This window comes from Orbicella faveolata, unplaced genomic scaffold (genome assembly GCF_042242905.1).
Source record: "Orbicella faveolata isolate gen_17 unplaced genomic scaffold, um_ofav_v1 contig_46, whole genome shotgun sequence".
NCBI lineage: Eukaryota > Metazoa > Cnidaria > Anthozoa > Scleractinia > Merulinidae > Orbicella > Orbicella faveolata.
Window position 1 is genome coordinate 32,102,501 of NW_028301576.1, and position 17,765 is coordinate 32,120,265.

Sequence of the window (17,765 nt, forward strand, 5' to 3'; positions counted from 1 at the left end):
AAAGCAGATCCCGGAAAAGTGGCTGCAGACATGAGAACATCGAGCAAACCAGATGGTTCGCGGATGTTTGAAAGAAAAGACTGGCTAACGAAGAGTCAAGTGCAAGGTTTCTTCTCGAGACTGGCGGCCACACGTAGAAGGCAGGGGAACCAAGAGGTGCAGATAGAGGACGTGTACGCAGAGGAGGAAGAGCAAGAAAAGCATGGGGTACTGGAGAATGTAACCGCCCAACTCAGTCTCAGACATCCAATCTGCTATGATTCCTACTGCCTGTGCGACCTCTCACGAGACGAGAAACTAGACAGTTTCAGTGTAGTTATGCTGAAGGAGATATTTAGATATTTTGAAGTTCCCTTTGCTTCAAAAGATCGGGAAAATAATTTGGTACTTAACCTATCCAAATTCTTAGAAGGATGTGAATGTCACCGTTAGGAAAACAAGTTCACAAAATGTCTTCTTCAGAATGTATTGGGCGTTGTACATACGGCTTAACATTGTTTTTTTCTTTTTATTGAACTAAACCTTATTTCAAAGAAAATGAAGCCAAAGATAGAAAGCGTATAATTCAGCGTGAAAATCTTGCAGTCATTGTTATTGCAACTTTAAAACAACGCGGTAAGAATGTCCGTGACATGCTAAAAATAACTTAGACATTCCAGCGTGCTACAATGTAGACCACTGAAATCTACATTTTCTTTAGATTCTCGCTACAGCTGAAGTACACTAGTGAACAATAATACTTCCTTTCTAGGCATTGAATTATATGATAAACGGTTCTAGTTGTTAAATATGATTGTCGTTTTACTTATAGTCCAAAACTTAATTATTTAATTGAATTTTAGAAACAGCTTTTAGGCCAGACAGAAGATAACTTAAACCGCAGCCGCTCATTTTAGCTTATAACTTCCCAATTGGAAGAATATTTCGTGAATTTAAGGCTTTTCATGCCTTATCCAGAGCAAAAAGCACGTTTTGAGAATATTTCCTTCAAGGTAATATTTCATGCGGGAAAATTAAGAATTTATGTGGGAAACTTAGGAACAATAATCGGTGAAAAACTGTGTCACGCAAGCTTTCGCGTCTAAATATTAGCTATGTTGATCGTACTCCTGTAGTTCCAAAAGGTTAGTGCCCAAAGTTTTCTTTCCTGTTCTAGGTACACTAGCCCTAGTACTAAACATGAGTATTAGTCAGGGCTCCAGATTACGTTATACTTTTGAGAAATACTCCTTCAACCAGCAGCATGCCCGCTAAAATTTTGCGAAGGCTATCTGTAGGGCATTTTCAAAAAATCATAATTAATTTTTCTTGAGCCCGATTTTAAATAGTTTACCGTTAATCGAAAGAAAAAACATGAAATAAAATTTTCTGTAAGTTTTATTGTATTTGAGTAAAAGCGTAATTGTTCAGCCCCTTCAGCGCAACGCCTAAATTTGACTCGAAACAGAACGGTTTTTACGGTTTTGGACCGTACTCGGAAATCGTCGCCAGAAATATTGAAAAATAGTACTTAAAGCCAAATTATTGCTATTTTTGTTTATCATAGGGACTAACTGTCTCACACAGAAAATTTGAAGAAATTCTGTTTTCGGCCGAAAATCGAGTGGTCGGTTCTTACACGGACAGCCTCTTAACTGGTTAAATACTTAACTGGTCATTTAGTAAATGCACAGGAATGCAGTCGTTGCCTGGCTAACATTTTGGCTTGGAAATAGTCCAAGAAAGTCAGATTTCAAATATTTAGAAGGCGAAAACTTGCAGTCGTTTTTCAAGAGAATCCCTTCTCTTTAAAGTGGTATTATGACGAAAATCACATCTTTCCTATTGCAGCTATTTTAAAACATAAGTAGCCTGTGTGAGAAGAAAAATGCTGTTTACTATATTCAAATATCTCTTTTCATTCCAGAGATATTCAAGTTTTTAAAATATGCAAATTAGGCCAGTGATGATGTCATACACTCAACCAAATTTTCATCACATGATGAAAAAAGATATCTCAGCCAATTTGTATTAAAAATGTTTGATTCTTTGCAGTAAGATTCTACTAAATGTGCTCCACAATATGAGCTTAACAGTTTGGTTACCATGGCAACATACTGGGTTCCAGACCTCCCCAATATTAAAGGCATTTCTGGCCACCTTTGGTGTTCCATTTTGATATTTGCAAATGGTACCTCATAGCTTGATCCAGCAAGCATATAAATATGTTAGCTCAAGTTTGTGGCCTTGTGTAATGTTTTGCGAGCTTAAAAACACTAACATATTGAAATCAAGTGGGTGAGGACTGGAAGAGAGTGAGTTGCCATGGGAACAGAATTTTTTATAGCGGTAGGTGTGTTTACTGTAGAACTATTAGCCTACCAAGTTTCAATGGTCTGCACTGCAAATTGACCAAGATGGCTCTATTTATATACCTGATATAAAATTGGGTTGAGTGTATGACGTCATCAGTCATCTCATTTGCTTATTTTACACATTTTTCAAACTTAAATATCTCCGGAACTAATGCACATATTTGCAAATGGTAAACGGCATTTTTATTCTTTCATGGAATTCTATGTGATACAACTAAAAATCAAGGAAGAAAAATTTGATCATAGTACCACTTTAAATGAATTAATAGGGCATGTAGCCTCGACGGTTTTCCTTGAAATTTGGCCAGAACATTCACTGATAGATACGGAACAAGAAAGTGTTGGCGATTTCTTTTATTTCAAATACTTTTCTCGTGGCAGTCTCTAACGCAACGTGTTATGCGAATTTTTTGATAGTGGAACTTGACAGATCTATAAAAAGACAACCAATAGAAATGAAAGAAAATGACGACATGCTTTGAGATTGATGCTTTGTGATTAACACTGCACAGTTATTTTGCATCAACGATCACATTTGATACCTGATTAATTCGTTTCGACATTAACAACATCTGCCGCCTTAGGAAAGCAGTCAGCAACAAATAATATAATTTGATTGATTTCTACATCTTATAACGTTTCTATTGATATATAGTTTGTGGGGGTTACTTCAAAACAGCACACGTACGAATTTTTTTCTGAAGGACACCCGCGAAGGTTTGAAGAAACCTTAAATGTTCGAGTTGTAATCGATTAGTAATGGCAGCTCCAGTAACTAACTGAAAGTTAATTACTTCTCGTGCGATTATTGCACAATTTGTTTAAAAGAGTCACTGAGTGAGATTTTTTTGTCAATCTAGGAAACTGAAATCTTCAGTCAATAAAATAAGGTTCAAATAGGATTTTCTGAGAGTAAAAGATCAAAGAAAAGCGGGGATTGGACGAAAACAAACCTCCAGTAGTTCAACAAGAACGCAGCTCGAAAATCCAGTGAGTTGAGTGAAAACAACTGCTCCATTCTCATTTAAAACAGTCCATTTCAGATTTGGAATTTGCATTCGGTAGAAAAATCAGGACATCACTGATTACATGGAGTAAGGACATTAACTTTACTTAGCTGAGACAACATTTGCGGCATATTGTTTTCGGAAAACATGGAGGCCAAGTGCAAGGTCTTGAACATAGAAATTGCACTGTTTATTAGATTATTTTTTGAAACTTTGCCAAAGAATTGATTGAGTGACATATTTTCACTAGTGTCAGAGAATTCTGGTTTTGATGATGAATGGTGATATATAGTTTTTGTTTATGTTTTTTGTTCAGAGTGAAGTCTGGATTAGACGCAAAGGGCTACAAAACTCAAGCTGGACATCAAACCCATTACTGGAAGATTCAGTGAGTCGTGTTTTCACACTGTTTCAAAATAAGATGACGGGGAAAGGAAAAACACTGAGCTATACTTTTGCTAGTGGGTCTGATTAAGGCTTCGGTAATGGCTATCAAAATCTGTTGGCGAGTTGTACTTTGAAGCACAAGATAATGCCGATGATGAAGAGGCTTATGACTCACCTTGGGACCGGGACACCAGATCAGAGAGTGGTGAGGAATCTAACGAGGAAGAGGATTCATTGTGTATTACAAGCCTGGAGTCGGACTTATCAGAGAAAGGAAAAGTAACTTAGTTTGCGGGGACAGTCTCCAGGACCTCTTTTCTGCTGGCCGAATGCCTCTCCAATATCTTGATCTTGCTTTGTGGATGCTTTAACAGAAGACCCTCAGTTTTGCAATTTGAATGTTGCTCAGTATAAGACGCACAGTTTTAGAATTGGAGCCACTTCTTGGGCCGCAGCTAAGGGCATGTCCGACACACAGATTAGGGCCCTTGGATGCTGGAAACCTAATGCCTTTCTACAGCATATACGCACTTTTACAACTGGGATTATCTCAGCAGTCCCAACTTAACCCAGTACCACATGCTCTGCTTGCAGCTCAAAGCATTTATCTAAATAGTATTATTCCTCAAGCAGAGTGCAGATCTTTTGCACAGGGGCCAAGTGTATCTGCATTGTGTGTATCTTACTGGTAGCCAACAGTACTAGATATATTTGTTCTGTTTCGTATAGAGTTGACTGATTGGGAACATTTGCACAGGGGCCAACTACTTCCTGAAAGGTGCAACTTATCTTAAAATGATCTTATTTTACAATGTCTTGATCAAATCATGTGTGCAGGGGCCACTTAGTTCATTCAGAGCTGTTACACACGGGCCAACAATGCATTTATTTGGTGTTCAGTTATCTTGCTGCCTGATTGGGAACTTTTGTGCAGGGGCCAATCGTTTCTGAAAGGTACAACAAACCTTGAGACCAACATAGTTATGTTGAATGTTGGAAAGCAGGTTACCAATTTGTGCATCAGACCATGTATGCAGAGTCCACTTGATTTAATACCTTAAGACAGTTTCAGTTACTAGGAGATAGCTCCTGCAGAGCTCTTGCCCTGTTATATAGTTGCCACATTGGGAATATTTATGCAGAGGCCAATTGTTTTCCTAAAAGTTGCAACAAACTTTGAGCGTAACATATATTTTTGCCATGGTTAACAAGTTAGCAGTTGCAGATCAAACCATGTGTGCAGGGGCCACCTGGTTAGATGCAATAATCATGTTTCAGTTGTTATTGGTTAGTTATTGTTACGGCACTTTGGGCACTGTGCATTGCTTTGGCTTTGGGTGGGGTGGCCCTGTAACGTTAACACGTTCAGGGCCTTGGCGTGATTGCCCTCACGTTTGCTGGGAAAAGGTGCTCATTTCCAGTTCTGTTGTAATTTGAGATGAACTTACAATAAATGGCCAATTAACTGAGTGGCCAAATTACAGCAAAGATTTGTGTCAGTTTAGTTCTCTTCCCAGCAAACCAAGCTTAGCCTTAGCAATACACATTGTGAAATGCAATCCGTAGTGATGGAGCAGGGGCATAAACAAAAACATCTCCAGTTCTGGGTATTAAGCTACCAAGGCAAACAGCAACAAACAACTTGTGAGGAACTTTCAATCAAGACACACCTTTCTTTAGCTGGATAGACGCATTTCAATCGATGATTCCCGTGTTTTGCAAAGTGGTAGCAATACATACCATTCACCAATACAGCCTAAACTTCATAACCAAGGGTTATCAAAGCCTCCTTTGAACATAAAAGTTTTTAGGTTCCTTACTTTTATCGAAAACTAGAATGTCAAATTGAACGCTTGTGAAACCATTCAGCTGCTGTTTATTCAATCCCAGCCCCCTCGTGGTTATTTGTTCTGAAAATACTGGGTGTTTACTGGGAGTACTTTGCTCCATTTTCGTTGCTTATGTAGTATTCTTTGGGACTCTAAAACTTACAGGAAACGTAGGCACGCAAGGCGTGCAAGAGTTATTTTTTTGTGTGAAGTGTCGGAGATAGAACCATTCATGGTATAGTGATGATTTGGTTAATTTGACAAGTTTTTATGGTTGCGATGTTACACTCATGGTAAGATAACTAAATAGTAAGCCATAAAATGCTTGACTGAACAAACTACAGTAATCTGACATGTCTCCAGATTAATGTAGATACCATCTTATTTTCTAGCAGGAAATTTGATTCATTCTTTGATACAACCCGCACTGTGATTGGTGTGACACGTGCACATGTATAACTCCCTCACTCACCGTTCACATAACCCTTCCCAGGGCTCGAAATTGCGACTCACTGGTTGCCAATGCGACCAAAAATTGAGCACTGGCAACTAAATTTTCAGAACTGGTCACCAGCTGGCGACTCGCGTTTTGTCCGATAACTAAAGGAAACCACGACACAACTTAGGAAATCAATCTGATATGGTAGCTAGTATACAACTCACCTTTCCATCCCCAGTAAAATAATGTCTGAATATTACAAGATAATCGAAAAAATGTATTTCATTGATACTGCGTTCACGGCACGCCATATTGTTTCAGCGGCTTCTTCCGAAATTGGGATCACAGGCGCACTTCAACGCCACATGCTTTTCATTTGCCGTGAAAATGGCGGCAGATGGCAGATACCAATCAGTTGAAGGAATATACGTGAGTTTTTACGTGCGGGGAAAGAAGATTCAAGCATGGCATTGTTTGTCGGCAGTGAAAGGCAGCGAGGAAAGCAAGTCGAAAATAAAGAACGGCATTTCGAAGAAGTAGCAAAGGGAAAATACGCAAGGACCCGTGTTTGTCTCACAATGAAAACCACGGACTTAAAACGTTTTATGCTTCACTTCATTTAAAATGACTATGGAGACAACCATCACCTTCGGACCAGAGACATATCACCTGAGAACAACAGTAGCTTTATAACTTTTTTACTCATGTTGTTTTTAATTGCTTTTGCTCTTCAATTGTGACTTTTCTTGCATGCAAAGTAACGTATATTGTGTTCTTGTGTAAGTTATAATTATATAAAATAAGTTGGCGACCAAAATTTTTCCGTTAGTCGCCAGCTGGCTCCCAAACGAAAAAGTTAATTTCGAGCCCTGCTTCCAACCCCCAAGAGGAATTTTTGCTCAAAAATACTCAAGTTAATTTAGAGACTTTTTCGCATTTTATACGAGTCGTAAGTTTACCTTTTTACACAACACAACACAACTTCACCGAAAATAGAAAGAAAGAGAAAAAAACCTCTGACACATTGAATCTGATTTAATTAAATTGCGCAGTCTTCAAAGAACATTCAAACAGTTTTCATACTTTTCACCTTTAAAAATATCAGACTGAAATGAATGCCATCAAATAAAACTATTAAACTGCTACTGCAGAGACGTAAAAACCGTCCAGAAATGAAAGCTTCTTTTTTGTTTAATATCCTGGAAACAATAGCCGATAACTTGTCAGATCTAATTGAATTTACTCCCATACAAAAAAAACGAAAGTGTTAAGTTACCATTTGTTACTAAAGATAGCAAACATCTCATGGGAAAGAGTGGTGGCAATTCGTCCGCTCTAATTGAATTTACTTCCTTGTGAAAAACAAGAGAGTCAAATTACACTTTGTAACTAAAAAACAAAAATATCTTGTTATATTTGCATGCAACAAGAACAAAACAAATCGTTCCCTGCACTTTCTATGGTAAATATTAGAACTGTGTTTCTAATCTTAAGTCTCGTCCCCTCTAAAACATGTCCTAACTAGAAACGATTCATGACCCCTAACTGAATTTACTCCTTGTAAAAAACAAAAGTATCAAGTTACCTTTGTAACTGAAAATAAAAAATATCTTGTTGCATTTGCATACTACTAACTCACGAACTGTTTCAAACCTCAAAAGTCATCTCGTTCATTTAACTAAAATCCTCAGCCTAACCCATAGAAAATGTCGAAGTAAACCCAATAGATGAATACTTCCTCCTCTTCTATAGAAGAATAAATATGGCCGTTCCGAACTTTATCGGGATCAAATCTTCTTACATACCATTTACCTTTACAACAAGAAATTTGATTGGCTGTTCATAGTAGATCCAATCTGATTGGTGTGACATACATACATCTCTCACTCACTCACTGACTCACTGACTCACTCATCCAATGACACGTCCATAACATACCTGACGTGCCAACTAAGAGGTATTTTTTTAAACAAAAAAATAACTCAAAAACGGCAGCTGAGCATGAGGAGACTAGTATGCAGGTGAAACACCCACATAACGGAATTGAAATCGTGAAGTTTAAGTAAATCCAAATGAAGTTGTTGTCTAATTGATAAGCAAAATATTCAAACCAAATATAATTCATTTGTCTACTCTCTAACTTGCAGATGCCATTCTTTATAGTTACTGTGGTGGTGGCCGCTCTTCTGCAGGCCTTAGGGCTCGCAGAAGAGGATTTAGTACCATTTTCAGTGGAAGAAGTAGGGTAAGTAGAATTGGTATTTAGTACTAATTATTTCTTTCTTTAAAGACTTCTTTTCCGTTCATTACATAAAAATGCGTATTTATTATTATTACGGTTACTTATTTCTGTTGACTTGAACTTAAATTTATGGTCGAGTTGATATGATTTAATTTTAGTTCATTTTTTCATAGGGCCCCTCCACATCAACAAGCCAGGGCCCCCACTGAGCACAGAGAGGACTGAGTGTCCTCTCCGTGCTCAAAAGTTGTAAATATACGTTTGTTTCATTGTAAGTATAGTATTAGTATTCTTATGAGTATTAATATCAGTATCAGTATCGGCATCATTAATAGTATTAGTATTAGTGTTAGTGTTGTTATGATATGTTTTATAAACATTTCACAACTGTGCAGTAGATGCACATAGTGATGACTGTTTTTTAATTTATCTAATAACTCTCTGTTGCAGCACAGTAAAATAAATGTTGCGTTTGAAGGGACACACACATCTAAGAAGGTGACTTATACCCACGTGTACTGCTAGAAGTCTGTTCGTGAAAATTAGGAAGAACCAAAGCCAGCAAGTGACACCAACCCCATTGTGTTTTCCAACATTGCAATTGTTACATTTTAAACAGTCATTAAAAACATGCAACGTTCTTATAGTTAAAACAAAGATTTTAGAAACCGCGTCTTTTGAGAAAAGTGAAATTTGACTCTACACTTCTAAAGTTAGCCTTCGCAGCCTTTCATTTGGGATGACATCCTAAAACAAAGGCGCGTAAGGTGTGAAAGAGTTATTTTTTTGTGTGAAGTGTCGGAGATAGGAGCATTCATGGTACAGTAATGATTGGTTAATTTGACAATTTTTTTTAGTTGTGATGTTACATCGGTCATGATAAGATAGCTAAATAGTAAGCCATAAAATGTTTGACTGAACAAACTAAAGTAATCTGACACGTCTCCAGATTAATGTAGATACCTTCTTGATTTCTAACAGTCAATTTGATTCGTTCTTTGATACAACCCGCACTGTGATTGGTGTGACATGGGCACATGCATAACTCCCTCACTCACCGATCACATAACCCTTCCAACCCCCATGAGGAGTTTTTGCTCAAAAATACTCAAGTTAATTTGGAGACTTTTTCGCATTTTATACAAGTCGTAAGGTTTACCTAAGTTTTACCCAACACAACACAACTTCACCGAAAATAGAAAGAGAAAAAAGCCTCTGACATGTTGAAAGTCTGATCTAATTAAATTGCACTTTAACTTGGTGCCACGCAGTCTTCAAAGAACATTTGACCAGTTTTCATACTTTTCACCTTTAAAAATATCAGACTGAAATGAATGTCATCAAATAAAACGATTTAACTGCTACTGCAGAGATGTACAAACCGTCCAGAAATGAAAGCTTCTTTTTTGTTTAATATCCTGGAAACAATAGCCGATAACTTCTCAGATCTAATTGAATTTACTCCCATATAAAAAAAACGAAAGTGTTAAGTTACCATTTGTTACTAAAGATAGCAAACATCTCGTGGGAAAGAGTGGTGGCGATTCGTCCGCTCTAATTGAATTTACTCCCTTGTGAAAAACAAGAGTGTCAAATTACACTTTGTAACTGAAAAACAAAAATATCTCATCATATTTGCATGTAACAAGAACAAAACAATCGTTACCCGCACTTACTATTGTAACTGTTTCAAATCTAAAGTCTTGTCCCCTCTAAAACATGTCCTAAGAACTAGAAGCAACGATTCGTGACCTCTAATTGAATTTACTCCTTGTGAAAAATGAAAGTTTCAAGTTACCTTTGTAACTAAAAATAAAAATATCTCGTTGCATTTGCATACTACTAACTCACGAACTGTTTCAAACCTCAAGGCTCATCTTGTTCATTTAACTAAAATCCTCAGCCTAACCCACAGAAAATGTCGAAGCAAACCCAATATAAGAATACTTCCTCCTCTTTTATAGAGGAATAAATATGGCCGTTCTGAACTCTACCGGGATCAAATCTTCTCGCATACCATTTACCTTCACAACAAGAAATTTGATTGGCTGTTTATAGTAGATCCAATCTGATTGGTGTGACATACATACATCTCTCTCCCACTCACTCACTCACTCACTCACTCATCTATTGACCCGTCCATAACATACCCAACGCGCCGACTAAGAGGTATTTTTTTCCAAAAAAATAACTCAAAAAAAATTCTGGAAGACCTCCTTCACAGTAGTGCAATTATGATTTGTTTATAAAATTTGCTTTTTATCTCGCCGGCTTTGCACATCTGATCTATCAATGCTTTTGCATCTGTTAACAGCTTTACTGGTCTTCTCCAGCTTGGTATATCTGCCACCATATCTGCCACAGAACCACTCATTCGTAGCTTAAATTCCTCATTAGTCTTTCATTCGTAGCAGATGATTCCTGGTCACAAATGGTCACTATGGCAGCAAACAATGCAAGGCCGTGCAGAGACTGGGGTTGGGACAAAAAATTGTGTGGTTCTACACACTAAAAATGGCATTTTGGCAAGTGTATTCAGTGATTCATTTCAAGTCTTGTATTTATCAGAACTGTGGTGTTTTGGGGTTTTGGATTAAGTCAGCAATTGAGTGTAAAAAATAACACAGGTGAGTTTCATAGCTAACAGTTTGTGGAGTTGTGATGTTATTTCAGAAGACTAATGGCTTCTTCCATGCTCGATCTTCAGAGAGATCATTCACGTATTTCACTCATAGCTTTTAGCCTATTGATGAATGGAAGATCTAAGAAAACTTGCAGCGCATTTTCGGGAACGAGTTATTGTTTGAAAAATCGCGAAGAATTTTCAGAAGGAGTGAATTATTCCTTAACGAATTATCACGTACTGCAAATTATCACTCGAAAATTCGTTCGGACCAGAATAATAGGCGTCACGAAAACGCAGACAAATTTCCTGGAAATATTGTTTCAAGCGATATTTCATCAAAAAGGCAACAAAAGCCAGGAATTTTGTCGCAATTTGTTTGCATTACTTTTGCACAATATTGTAGGATGCTCCTAGTCACTATGCATAACTTCAACGTAAATGAAAAACAGTTTGGCTTTCTGTCAACAAGACTTAAGTGGTCGGAGGTCATGTGACGTAATGCTGTCCAACTAATCTATGTCTTCTGTAGTACATAGCGCTAACCAACTGAATACGAGAACAGTTCTATAAGAGATATATAGAATTTATAGCAGATGGGATGTAATGCAGTGCAGTTCACCAGTAGGCAACCATGGAAACTGTAAAATATATTGGTAGAAACAATTCTAAATGAAGAAGCCAACAAACTTCGCCTACATCGACTCACAGGTTCTGAGGTTTTACATTTAGATGTATGTACTAACACATTTCATTGATTCGCTGAATTTGGAAAGCTACAGACTCAACAAATTGCAGGAAATTTTATTTTTCATAATAAAATTAAAACAGAAACCTTTCCAACTTACTAAGTCAGAAGAAAGAACAAGCTAGCAGCATGAGAAACAGAAGTCATTCAAAGGCAGCACAAGACTCACTGATATGTCAACAATACTAGAAGGCCACCATCGTGGGTACAACTGAAAATGATTGATTGGTTTAAAACAGGAACAATTCTCAAGGACAAGCATCTAAAAGATCACATTTCGTGCTTCATCATGACGTATAGATATTGATAGGGCTAGATTGCACAGGAGTGATAGTGAATGTTTTGGCTGGTGTGTTGCACATACATGTTGGCCGAGTTCTAGATCACTGCATCACAATTTCACTGGGGAGATCCAGACTAATGGGATAAAATCAACACATTCAAGTAAATGGAAAACGACTGAGCCACGACAATCTTAAACGATGTCCCAAGAGTTCTTGAATGGTTGAAACAGGGACTAAACGGACTCGATACCCGATATTTGTCCATCATTTGGTGCCAAACTTTTGGTAATTGTGAGCAGACACCAAAATGATGTTGGATGAGTTAACCATACTGGTAAGTTTTCTGTGCTCATTATATGCACAAAATCTATTATGGTTATAAAATTATGAGTGTAAATACTGCTGATCAATAGGCTCACGAAAAATCAGGATTATTTCTGTGATCACTGTATCGTGACTTAAATAGATTTAGGCATTTTATTCATCACTTAGGCCAATTCGCTGTAGTGTGGAAAGCCTGTGAACAGTTCATGTAATTGTCAAAACTAGCTCGCAACCCATCTCAATGAAAATTAGAAAATCTTATAACTACAAAGGAAAATTTACAAAACGCGTTAAGTGTAGTTAACAGGTGATTACAGCCAAGAATTCCAATGTATATGCAAATTTGCAATTGCTGATTGATCCTTACCAGAGAAGTTGTTTTGACTCAATAATCTAATCATTCTAATTGGTGGAAACTGAGTACTGTTTCTAGTTAAAAACATGATGTGGACGGGAGCCATTTTATTGGTTGAGCGGGACATCAATTCTAAGAGGTAAAAAGCGTTCTCAATTTCCATATGAAAAGTGCATTTTCCACTCTGATATTGCACCTTCTAAATAAAACAAAACATTTCCACCAAAGCAGGCACAGTAACAATTGGTGAAGAGTTTACTGAGCAAGATGCAAGGAAATATTTACTTATAAACAAGTTTCTCTAACCTGAATTCTTTGCCATTATTAATCAACCGCAACTAATACATTTGACGTTTTCAAGAATTTTGCTAAATAATTGCACAGAGAAAACTGCCAATGAAAGTTTGATTTATCTTTGTACAGAAAATACTCCCACAGAAAAACATTGCTCAAAACCCTGCAACTAATTATTACTGTGTCAAGAAGCAGAAAATCTAGGTGTATGCATCGCGATGACTTCTGCTTTATCCGGTCGAGGGGCCCTGGCAATGTTGTGTGATATGAGGTGCTGTGAGAGTAGTGTTTCTGTCAGCAGCATCTCAATTCTTTCTTTCTACTATTGCATCCAACACTGGTTGCAGATGACCCCTTGTTGTCTTCTCCATAACTGGTTTTGCTACCCATTCTTTACTTTGTTTGGTGAAGACCACCTTGTAGTAAAGCTCTCCTTTGTTTTCTCTGGTTGAGACAGTGACATGGTTTCGGCTGGTGTTTGCATTATGGTCAAGCGCTGCTAGCTGAGATCAAGTGACCATACCCTTATACAGAAAGTGCTGATATTTAGGAAGATATTTGGACACCATGATAAACCTCCAAGGATCCAGTGTGGTCAGTCGAGTGTCAACTGCTGAATGTCTTTCAGTAGGTTCTTGTTGAACACCACTTCCTCGAGTGCCTCATGTGCAGGCGAGTGAGGCCTCAGTCATCTCTTGGGTCAAGCCACATCTCTTGGGATGGGTCAGTGAGGACATTCATGGTAAAGATCTGCACTGTCCCATTGATGGATATTGGCACTGTGGTGGACAGTTGATACCTACTTCTCCTGTAAGAGTTCTTTGTTCCCATTACATGTGTCTGCACACCACCAGAGATGGTTGGACACTGACTTGATCCAGAGGAAAGATCACCACAGTTCATCTTCCTTGCCTTTTCAGACTTCAAATTAGTGATCTACATCAGGGTAGTTTGTCGTCTCATCTCAGACTTCATGGTTACATGGCGATCAGTTGTGACAACCTTTGCATTTGCCCCTTACCCTTAATATTTTCCATGCACCTTGCAAATCCTTCTCTTTCCATAGCATTGCTGCTGGTCACCTCACTAACCTAAACAACTTGAAAATCAACTTTCTTGTCAATGATTTGATCAATCATGGTGTAGGTGCCATATTTTGCACTGCGCCCTAGGCTATCACAACAACCATCCCCAGAAAGCCACAAATCCATGCCCTTCAGATCATTGAATAGTGTTTTGTTCTTGTTCCCAAATGTCATTAATTGCTGAAAATAACATGAGTCTTGTATGATACAAAATGCTTTCTCACTGAAAAAACATAATCCTAAGATTTCAGTCAAATGTAGCTATTTTAGTGTAGGTAGTCCCACTCAGTAGAATTGCAGCAAAAGATTTCCAGCACCATCCCTTTTATCATGGGCTGTCTATTCCACGTGTAGGCATGGCCATTGATACACTTCCCTGTAACAAGCAATTTATCCCTGGGTGGATGTATGTTTTTTTCTTATAGCATCTCTTCAAAAGCTTATCCAATTGCTCTTTGAACACAAGGAACTTTACATCATTTTGTGGGTTTACAGGTTTTGAATCTTCTTCAGACTCTTGGTTGTTCGAGTCATCTGACTGTTCATCATGTTTTGATGGTACGTAAGAGGGATCTTTACTGAGCAAAGCAATTTCTTTCCTGATTTCTTCCTGCGAAGGGTCTTCTTTGGGAGATCTAGAAATCACAACCTCTTCATGAAAGTTTTCATTGGTTTGAGTGCTCTGCTCACAGAGAATCATTTCAAATCAACTTATATGTTTGGGTCTTGGTTGATTTCACCATATAAGATGTACTTCTCAAGTGTTTACTTGACAGCCAAAAATCACTGGTATGTTAAGATATGCTCGCTTCTTTTTCTTGCATTTGAAGTTCCTCCAAAGGCAGATCAAATGTAACTTCATTGTGATCTATGCCCTGGGAATTTAGGCAGCCATTTGCAGGGTCATGTTCACTAGAAGTAGTAGGTTCTACAAGTGTAGAAGCAACTGCTGAGTTACATTCGGTGCTGGGTCCCACAACATCCACAAGAGAAACATGGTAGGTTGTAGTGACAGACGCAATATACTGCAAACCAAACCAAACATTTCCATGACCAGTTAGTGTTCAGCACTTGCATAAGTTTTCCTTCCTCAGTAAAAGTATGGAGTTCCATGTAGCTAAAATTTTTATTCTTCCTTATTTTTTTTTCTTTTTCTCTAAGACACTGTTCAGTTGATAATTGAGGCTTCCTTCTTGGTCAATGGTCAAAAATTGTTGGAGCAGCATCTGCAATCCTGGACAAAAAAGTTGGTACAGCAAGCAAGTTCTCCCCTCCCCCAGTCACAACGTTAATAATTGGGTGATTTTTTCCCTTTTTGTTGGAAAAAACGCAACATTTTCCAATATTATTTAGGGGAAATGGGGGATACGTGATCTAGCTCAAGTGTCCCGACTACTTTAGGCCAGGATTGTCTGAAAGAGTTATTTGAGGAATTTTCAACAGAAGATGTGACGCCAGTGATAGAGATAAGGGTGAACGTCACCGTATTTTAAGATTAGATTTCGGGTTAATTACGCACTCTTTCTGTCTGGAAATTGAAAACAACTCCTCTACGTTAATCTAGAACAATACCTGGTGATAGGGTACAGGATTATAAATACATCGTAACTTGTGGCTATAGTAAAACAACATTTGCTTTAAACAATATGTTCTTTAACAGAAGAATCGATTGTGATGCTAGAGCTCCTATCTATTATTTAAGTAATGTTTGAGCACCTTCAGTGTGTAAAGTGGCAGACCTTTGTGGCGTTTCACATAGTAGTGTTTTCAAAATTACCTACGAAGGTGGTGTGAACAAGCTTTCCCTAAGGCCAGCATCAAGAAAAGGGCATCCAAGAAAGCTTACAGAGACAGAAGCATTCAATTACCAGGAGCATTGTAATGCTAAGAACCAAGGTAGGGAACTTTTCTGCTGTGCGCATCATGGAACAAGCAGGAATTGACAGTTCTGAAGTCTTGGTAAGGACAGTCACCAGACTCTTAAATGAAAAAGGCTATTACTATTTTCAAGCACAAAAGAATGGGCTTCTAAAAAGAGATGATCTGAAAACAAGGTTATCTTTTGCTAAATGGTGCAAGAAAGATTTCCCTGAAAATTTTTGGACTGAGCATTTATCATTCTTTTTGGACGGAACTGGGTTTGCCCCCAAATCAAATCCCTGTGACAAAGGCAACAAAGGGAAGGACATGGAGAAAGATATCAGAGGGACTTACCTTGCACATCAGGGGGAAGAAAAGAGGGAACTGGCAGCAAAGTGTTAAAACTCATGGTGGCCATGAGAAACTTCAATACCATGTTTCAGACAGCAGACAAAGGAGATAGTCGCATATGGGTACAAGACGGTGACCCATCGCAAAACTCAGCGCTTGCAAAAAGTGCAATGTCGCAGGCTGATTGGACTCAGTCGAAATTATCGCCACAAAGCCCAGACTTACATCCTATGGGAACTCTGCTCCCTTTGGCCTCCAATAAACTGAAAGAGCAGGCTGTATCACAGAACATAACAAAAGATTCTTTTGCACAATCCAAACAAAGAGCGGTGAATACAATGTAAATGTACTCAATACAGATTGAAACTATCAACAATTTAACTGGATCAATGCATGCACTGTTAAATGACACAATAAGAATTAAAGGAAATCGTACTAGATATTGACTTGTACTGTATGTTTTCGTAGCAAGACTACCAGTCATGTATGTGTAATTAACATAAATTGATTTCATTTGTTACCAGCGGTGAATACTCTATTTTGTCAATGTACTTAAGATAATAAAGGGTAACATACCCGCTGCAAAAAACTGACTGTTAAATGCTATTGGCACTATAAAGAAAACATGTACTTCGGTTAAAATTCAACATAAATTAATTAACTGAAACCCTTTAAATTGTTTACAGTAATCAGTTTATTGCAATTATACAGGACACAGCAACTTCCAGTTCACATGTAGTTTAGAACACACACAACTTACCACAGCAGTTAACCGTTTGAAGTCCTGTTTTGCATCTTAAAATTCGGTCTTCTTCCCAATTGTCAAAAGTTACAAAGTTTCTTACTTCAGATACCATTTTAAATGCGGTATAGGAGCAATTTGGTGGTAAAATATCAGAGTTTAGCCCTTACAATATGGTTAACCACCTATCGGAGACAATAGATTAACTATTGACTACCCTTCTATTTCAATTGAACGGTTAAGCGAATAAACCTTCTTGTAAAGTTCTTTTTTACTTTTTCTTGACCCAAATCAATGTTAAAATGCAATTTTACTGTCACGTCAGTAAAATATAGTTAATGGAACGTGACGCTCATAATCAGTAAGCCTTTCATGGCGGCGTTGTTTTCAATTAAGCTATTGTGTAGGCAAGCTCCCAAGGCCAAGCAGACTCTGAGATACATTGTATTCTAGCTCAAACATTATGGCTTTGTTACCTCTAGCATATTATAACGATCGATAGCATTGGCCAAAAATATTAAAGCACTATTCATGGCTAAGAGTAGACACGTGTAATGCTAAGCTGTCCGGTAGTACAGCTCTTTCTACTGGCCTTCCCAGCAGACAAGCGTCTAGCTATAAAAGCTCAAACAAACTGTTCAGAGTTCACTTTGGTGTTCTGTTGTACAGCGCAGTTAGCACTTGCTATACTATTGTTAAAAATTTTCCCTCCCTCCCTCCCTTTGGAGAAGAGGTTGGTTTGCTATTTCTTATTCTAATAAACTTGGGTCACTCCTGTGTGGTGCGGTTAAGTCTGCGCAGTGACTTCCCCCAAGCGTCTTGGCTACGTTGCCTATGAATA

At 38.0% G+C, this 17,765-nt stretch overlaps 1 protein-coding gene and 2 pseudogenes across 1 annotated transcript in view; 2 read left to right on the top strand and 1 right to left on the bottom strand.

Moving 5' to 3' along the window:
• LOC149099778 (uncharacterized) overlaps positions 1 to 432 on the top strand; it is a 2,805-nt pseudogene extending 2,373 nt beyond the window's left edge.
• LOC110062099 (uncharacterized) overlaps positions 1 to 8,755 on the top strand; it is a 16,341-nt gene extending 7,586 nt beyond the window's left edge. Inside the window, exons 8-11 of the mRNA XM_089277652.1 lie at positions 3,678 to 3,749; positions 8,164 to 8,261; positions 8,432 to 8,529; positions 8,709 to 8,755. Of these exons, the coding sequence (XP_089133778.1) occupies positions 3,678 to 3,749; positions 8,164 to 8,261; positions 8,432 to 8,483 (222 nt within the window). The 3' untranslated portion in view covers positions 8,484 to 8,529; positions 8,709 to 8,755. The remainder of the gene's footprint in view (positions 1 to 3,677; positions 3,750 to 8,163; positions 8,262 to 8,431; positions 8,530 to 8,708) is intronic.
• A 4,023-nt stretch (positions 8,756 to 12,778) lies between these two features.
• On the bottom strand, positions 12,779 to 14,671 carry LOC149099779 (uncharacterized; annotated as a pseudogene).
• Positions 14,672 to 17,765: the final 3,094 nt, after the last annotated feature.